Genomic DNA, 7,866 nt, shown 5'->3' with positions numbered 1-7,866 from the left:
CCAGGCAGCTTTCCAGCCACTCTTCCCCAAGCCTGTAGCGCTGCATGGGGTTGTTGTGGCCAAAGTGCAGGACCCGGCACTTGGCCTTGTTGAAGCTCATACAGTTGGCCTGGGCCCATCGATCCAGCCTGTCCAGGTCCCTCTGCAGAGCCTTCCTACCCTCGAGCAGATCAACACTGCCGCCCAACTTGGTGTCGTCTGCAAACTTACTGAGGGTGCACTCGATCCCCTCATCCAGATCATTGATAAAGATATTAAACAGAACTGGCCCCAATACTGAGCCCTGGGGAACACCGCTTGTGACCGGCCGCCAACTGGATTGAACTCCATTTACCACAACTCTCTGGGCCCGGCCATCCAGCCAGTTTTTGACCCAGCGCAGAGTACACCTGTCTAAGCCGTGAGCCGCCAGCTTCTCTAGGAGAATGCTGTGGGAGACGGTGTCAAAGGCCTTACTGAAGTCCAGGTAGACCACATCCACAGCCTTTCCCTCATCCACTAAGCGGGTCACCTGGTCATAGAAGGAGATCAGGTTGGTCAAGCAGGACCTGCCTCTCATGAACCCGTGCTGGCTGGGCCTGATCCCCTGGGGGATCTCATTATGTTAATGAGAGAGCCAGAACAAAATATTATTTCCTGTTTTCAAAAAAATTGTATAGTCCAGGTAACACTACAAAATAAATAGCTGTAGTTTGATATGGCAGCAACACTGAAAGATTCATCCTTAAGGACAGCAGCTCAGGATCGCATCAGGAAAGAAAGTGGTTTCAATTTGTATTTAATTACATTTAAAAACAAAATAAAATGTTGCTTGAAAATTTAAAAATTAATACAGGTTTAAACAGTGTTAACTAGGGATATGCATCTAAAATTTACTATCCACTTCTCATACTAACCCTGAAAGCTGTCATATCTCTGAAGTACTTTGATTGTCACTTAAATTACTAGAATGGACTCCCCACTCATTTTCAACTCACTTATGGGATTCTAATCTACACCTTGCAGCATTACACCATGGTGAAGATGAAAAGACTACAGCCTAACCTCTGTTCTGGTACCATGATCACCATTTTACAGATTGATTTTTGACTAGATTAGTGTTCAAGTAAGTTAAATACAGTACAAGCCAGCATCCATTCCACAGCCAACATCTGCATTATACTCTTTAAAATACCGAAACATCTGATAGATATCACTGTTGCATCTGATATTTTAAAGAAGTAAGTTTCACATATTCATGTGCCTAACCCAAAAAGAGAACTACTACTTTGGCCCATTACAATGATCCTTTAAGGTGTTTCAACTTCAAAACAATGTTTACAGGAAACAAAGTTTACATATTAAGTGCCACTCTTTTTAAAATGACAGCGTATTTTATTGATATTATGTCATCTTTGCCTTTCAGTAACAAGTGAATATTCAGATCATACACATTTCATATATGTAAGAATTAAGCTCATGCTTGGTTAAGGCAGAAAATTATGTCTATCCAGAATCTTCACGAAGATATCTCCTTAAAGAGTGACAGTGAGAGAGGGAGGGAGGGAGGAGGAAGGAGAGGGAGAGGGGGAGAAGGAGGGGAACAACACTAGGAGTAAGGATATGAAGATGACAGCAATATTGCAGAAATCTTAAATTATACAATAAAGGCAAAACTGTTTCATATTCTTTCCTAATGTTACTATGTCCGTTGCTCTCCTCAGGACATCCTCAATGTCCTTTTCTCCTACACTGGCTGCACACGGAGGTTTAATTGCTGGCTGGCAGGAAAGGAACTAGAACCAGAATCAAGATAAGGAACCGAAACAGAACAACAACTAAAGCCATATTCATGTCTCAAAAAAAATCTGAAGACTATTTCCAATAAGACAAATTCATTATCTTTTTACACTTCCTACTGGCTGAAATTTTGCAACCAAGAATGCCAAGAGATGAAAAAGTCTCCTTTTCCAGTTATCCTAAAGTTCACACACACAAACGACTAGTACACTGGGCTCAAACCATGACGTATTTTAGTCCAACAGTTAATCTTAAGTAGCCTCAGAGGAGTACTTAGCACCATTTATCAGGAAGCCACTGGCCAGCGTTCCCAGCTGCTTAAATCCCTGACAGAAGAGAAGCAGCACAAAAAAAACTGATGGAGAGTAACTGAAGCTCTTATTTATTATGAACATCTCAGAAATAAGAACAGAAGTTTGCATAGGCTTTTTAAGGATTATAGTATCGTATTTGATGATACACCTCCTGAGAATTGTCAGAGGTAAACAGATACCCAGTTTTTAAAGGAAAATTAAATATAAGGTACTTCCCCCCCACCAAATTAAGAAGCTTCTGGTTTTGAATACTATCGAATGAAAAGATTAGTTGCAGTCTAGGACAGACATAGCCATGATAAAAAGCGTATCACAAATATTCTTCCTTTTAAACAAAACTAGTTCACTTTTTGGGTTTTTTTTTTTCCCAAACATATTACACGCTAATCCTGGCTCATATAATAGCTTCCTCATACAGCCAGAGAAAGCAAGGAGTACAATTTATGCATACCTGTCTTTGTTTTATACACAACATACCAAAGAAAGCAAGCACATTATATATAAATAAACAAACTGAAAAAGAAGATTAGTATCATCTCAGTGGCTGGTCATAAGGCATTTTCCATTTCTTTGGCTAGATCCCCATGAAACAGGATTAGAAACTATCAACAGTTGAAATAAAGATATTTATATAAACAATATGAAAATAAGATTATTTTTTTAATGTTGAGTCCATGTACATAATCCACAGAATGATACATAGCTAGAATCTCCTGCTCACATACATGTTAACGATGTAGATCTGTTGAGCAACAGATGTCTCTATGATGAATTTGCTGTTAAGTTTACTGTTCAAAATGAGAGGACTGCAATAGTCCATCCCCACACAAACGAATAGCTTCCATAAAGCAGCTGAATATGTGAAAAATTCGGCTCAGGCTTTCCTCTGTTGTCTATTTATCACATTTCTACTCCTGTTTACAGAGAAGAGTTTGAAAATATGACCTATAAGTGCTTCACCCTCAGAAATCAAAAAGCAAATAAATTACAAGGTTTTCAAAGTGTGAGGGGTTCAGTTTTGCTTTGTTTTACAGGAAGCAGGGAAGAGGGAATGGGCAGGGGGAAACAAAGAATTGCAGATTTTGTTTCTCTTCTCTCAATTTTTACATGTCTTGACTTTGCAACATTAGCTCAAAAAACCCAGTGATGAAGATGGCAATTCCCACTGACTACTTACAATAACTAAGCTAGGATTTCTAGACCTGCACTGTGTCCTGCTGGTTTGAAAAGTGACAAAACAGATACAGCACAAATACTTACATGATGTAACACTAAATTACATCAGACTTAATCTCTGACAGTCACCCTCCGTTAGGGGAGGAACACCTGCTGTAAGATCCTGGATATACCATTGTTCAAAGGGCAAAGCAATGGTAGTTAGTGTACCTCCAATTCTCATTAACAAAAAGATAACACGATCACCATTAAAAAGAAAATTATTTCCATTCAAACAGTGCCTCACTATCTTCATGCATACACCCGTTGACTGTAGTGGGATTATTTGCTCCAGTAAAGTTATACACAACCCTAAAAGCCGTGTTCAACATCTGGTAGATCAGGACTTTCCAATTTATACTATGAACTCCCTATTTTGCTCTGATTTGCCCAAAACTAGTTTAAATCTGCCTTAAGAAGAGATCCTCTTTTGCTATTGTAAACATGGAAACAATTGACAGAGAAAACAGTATACATCATCTTCATTAGTTTGCATGAAACATAAAAGATACCAAAAAGCTCTTTCTTAAAACAATAACAGATCAGTGTCTATTCATTGAAAATCATTTGGAAAAAATGTTAAATACTAAAAAGGTCAGTTTTGTAATCAGCAAAATACAAATATAGGGAAAACGGGTATTGGGAACAATTTTCCTTCTACATTATAGATGTTTACCTTTGCAACTCCAGCCCTATGAGCACCTTGTGATTCCATGTACGCTAAGTATTTGTTGAACTCCCTGAATTCATCCATCGAAGGCCTAAAAGTCATGATTTTGCAGCTTGGGTTTGGAGGACTATCTGAGATGACAGCAGCCATTGTGGTTCACTTCCAACCCAGCTTTAGAAACAAAAAAAAAAAAAAAAGAAAAAAAAATAACATACACTGAAGAGAATAATCTGTAAAACAAATTCTGAGATTCGACATACATGTTTCAAACAGGAAAAAAGCTCCAAAATCCTCTGCTTATGACAGCATAAAAGGCACAAAACAAATGTTTGCTTTTTCTCCTTACTCCTTTAAGAATACTCAGCCGTTACCCAGCACAAACACTATCATGAGTGACATTTATACAGTCCAGTCGCTACCTCTGTTTTTATGGCACATTTTCTCAAGATAACCTTTAACATCATACTAGCATCTTCCTGTGTTGATCCATCTGCAGGTTGCTGCATTTGTCTAGAGATTTACGTTACACAGGCATAATCTGGAGTAACAAAGCTACACATTTGATAAAATATCACTATTCCCATTTAGTACATGGAGAAAACTGATTACTCACTTCCCGCTTACAGTGCAAACATAGAGAAAGAGCACCTGGATTTCCTAACTCTCACACCAGCAGTTTAACAACAGGACTGTATTACCCATCATTTTCTGAAACCTCCTCAACAGAAACAAAGCATGCAAGTGATACACATAAAGACAATCAGCATTTCCTCTCATTTCCATTTCTACATTGAGGATGACTAAAAACAAAGTCATATTTCAGTTTCATAGCAAGATACAGTACCCATGAAAGGACTGATCTTTAGGCAACTGACATATATTTTAGCTTCAGCAGGTGTTGCGATTTCCAACTATACATCACCATGTGCCATCTATTGTTCACAAAATTCTTCCTTCATCTTACAAAAAAGCTCATCCCAGAATACAAATAACTCAACTGTGACTAAATCACTAAAAATGATTTTGCTTTACTGAGCATATAATTTAGCTCATTCCTCATTTTATCCATCTGCAAAATGCATGCAACCATGTTTTTTTATGCCACACACTGTCACCGTAAGTTTTGCTTATATGTCAGTGTATTAGCCACTAATTTCACCAGCTTCATGTCCCTTCTAGCTGGGTATGAATCACTGCACAAGAAAGCTGAAGTGGAAGATGCCATTACGTCTTTCCATGTTTCACTCTCCTACTGGTATTTCAACACTTAGTCTGCTTTTTGTGCCCTTATTTTTCCTCTCATTTTACTTCCCCACTTCACCCAGCACACCACTCTCCATTCTTAGCACTTAATTAGATTTCTTTTTCCACACTCCCACCTTCAGTAACATCCCATTCCCCTCCCTACACTACTTTCCATCCCTGTTTGAACTGAAATGAACTAGATTTCTGCAACTCTCCCATTCTGAAGATCAGTACCACTTTAATTTGGGGCTATCTTTGCATTTCAATTATCAAGTCGATATAGGCAAACACACCACAACATGCACAAATGGGATAACTTCCCTCAGTAGTAAACAGCTGGCTTGTATATAATGCATCCTTCATTTATTCCCATCCATTAAAGTTCCATGTATAAATCTTGCTACTATGACCAGTCCCAGGAAAATGAAACTTGGATTTATGACCAAAGGTGAATCTATGCTTTCCTTCATTGCAAAGTGCAATAGACAGTATTTACTATTTATAATGCTTCTCCAACAGTAAACTGATGCCGGAAATATAATCAAACAGGGTATTTGTTTTCTCTGGACAAAATCAGCTTTTAGGCTTTCACCTTTAGATGTATTAAGTAAGTATATACATCAGTGAAATACACATACACACACATACACATACCCCACCTCCAAAAACCAAACTCTCTGCTATTTTTTCACTGGGAAAAAAAATTAAGTCCTTCATTATTCATCATTTTACACCTTTCAATCCATTCCACTGACTGTATGCAAGATACCCAGCAGTCAGTAGTTATTCCATCATAGCATACAGGTTAACATGTATGTTCCCTCAACTCTTCCAGTATTCTCCAATATTGTCAGTGCAGTTTTGGGGGGCTTTGCAGAGGGGGGGAGGGAGGGAGAGGGAAAGGAGGGGGAGGGAGAGAAGTTACTTCATTCTTTGCTTATGGGTTTGTTGGGGTTTTTTTAAAGCAAATTACTTCAGCATCCACTTATGAACTTATCTTGTACATCACTAATATTCTTTCCTTTAGTGGATAGAGAGGAACTTCTCAGAAGTGTGTTTTATCCACTTATCTGCCTAGTACCAAGTCCAGCGCTCCCAAACCAAATCAAGCATTCCTAAAGCACTAACTTTAACAGGGGTGGGGGGTGGATGTGGTGGGGCTTGCTGCAACAACCAATAGTTGGAATTATGTTCAGTTAACCAATAACTGAATTGTTGTCTCACTACTTCAACATCTTTCAGGCGTAATCTTATCTAAGCCCAATCAGAGCAATTATTTCTGCTTAATTCAATGCAATATTTGTAGACAATACAAAACTGGGAGGATCAGCTGATACACCAGAGGGTTGTTCTGCCATTCAGAGGGACCTTGACAGGCTGGAGAAATGGGCTGACAGGAACCTCATGAAGCTCAACAAGGGGAAGTACCAAACCATGCACCCAGTGAGGAACAACCCCAGGCATATGAGGTACATGATGGGGGCTGGCAGGCTGGAAAGCAGCTTTGCAGAAAAGGCCTTTGGGGGTTTTGGGCAACATGAAGTTCAACACAAGCCAGCAATGTGTCCATGCAGCAAAGGTGGCTAACAGTGTCCTGGGCTGCATCAGGAGGAATGATGCCAGCAGATCAAGGGAGGTGATCCTCCCCTTTTATTCAGCACTGGTGAGGCCAAACCTGGAGTACTGTGTCCTCTTCCGGCATCCCCAGTACAAGAGATATACGGAGCTACTGGAAGACAGTCCAGTAAAAGGCCACTAGGATGGTGAAGGAACTGGAGCATCTCTCTCATGAAGGAAGGCTGAAAGAGCTGGGATGGTTCAGCGTAGAGAAGAGAAGGCTCTTACCTATGTGTATGAACACTTAATGGGATGGAGCAAAGAAGAGGGAGACAGGCTTTTTTCAGTCGTGCCCAGTGACAAGACAAATGGCAATGGGCACAAACTGAAACACAGGAAATTCCATCTGAACATCAGGAAACACTTTCTCACTGTGAGGGTGGGTAAACACTGGAAGAGGTAGCTCAGAGAGGTTGCGGAGTCTCCATCCTTGGAGATACTCAAAGCCCAACTGGACACAGCACTGATCCAACCTGCTTTAGCTGACCCTCCTTGAGCGGTGGGACTGGGCTACATGTTCTCAAGAGGTCCTTCCAATCTCAGTGAGTCTGAGATTCTGTGCTCTTATCCTTGTGTGGATATAAAGATGACAGAGCCAGACTCTTCCCAGTGGTGCCCAGTGACAGTATAAGTGGCAACGGGCACATACCAAAATACAGGAAATTCTGCTTAAACATAGTAAAAAACTCAGCACGAGGGCGATCGAATACTGGAACAGGTTGCCCAGAGAGGTTGTGGTGTGTCCATCCTTGGAGATATTCAAAAGCCAGTTCGACACTGCCTGAGCAATCCATTGCAGCTGAGCTTGCTTTGTGCAAGGAGATTGGACCGGACAATCTTCAGAGGTCCCTTCCAACCTCCACAACTCTCTCATTCTGAGCTATTCCTACCTACTGCTATAAGTTAAACACTGCAGCTGCGCAGCTAAACGCATAAAGCCAAAGTTACAATTACAAATTAGTATTAATTCTGCCACCTCATACACATGCACAGTGCCAGACATCACCTACATCACCTTCTACTACA

The 7,866-nt window shown here is 40.3% G+C and overlaps 1 protein-coding gene across 1 annotated transcript in view; it reads right to left on the bottom strand.

Moving 5' to 3' along the window:
• Positions 1-4,142, bottom strand: part of KDM4C (lysine (K)-specific demethylase 4C) — a 276,941-nt gene extending 272,799 nt beyond the window's left edge. The window contains exon 1 of the mRNA XM_009328050.1: positions 3,985-4,142. Coding sequence (XP_009326325.1) covers positions 3,985-4,128 — 144 coding nt within the window. The 5' untranslated portion in view covers positions 4,129-4,142. The remainder of the gene's footprint in view (positions 1-3,984) is intronic.
• Between the last annotated feature and the right edge of the window lie 3,724 nt (positions 4,143-7,866).

Source organism: Pygoscelis adeliae, unplaced genomic scaffold (genome assembly GCF_000699105.1).
Source record: "Pygoscelis adeliae isolate BGI_AS28 unplaced genomic scaffold, ASM69910v1 Scaffold45, whole genome shotgun sequence".
In the NCBI taxonomy this organism is placed as follows: domain Eukaryota; kingdom Metazoa; phylum Chordata; class Aves; order Sphenisciformes; family Spheniscidae; genus Pygoscelis; species Pygoscelis adeliae.
Note: the sequence above shows the minus strand (reverse complement) of the source record. Positions and strands in the feature narration are given on the sequence as shown.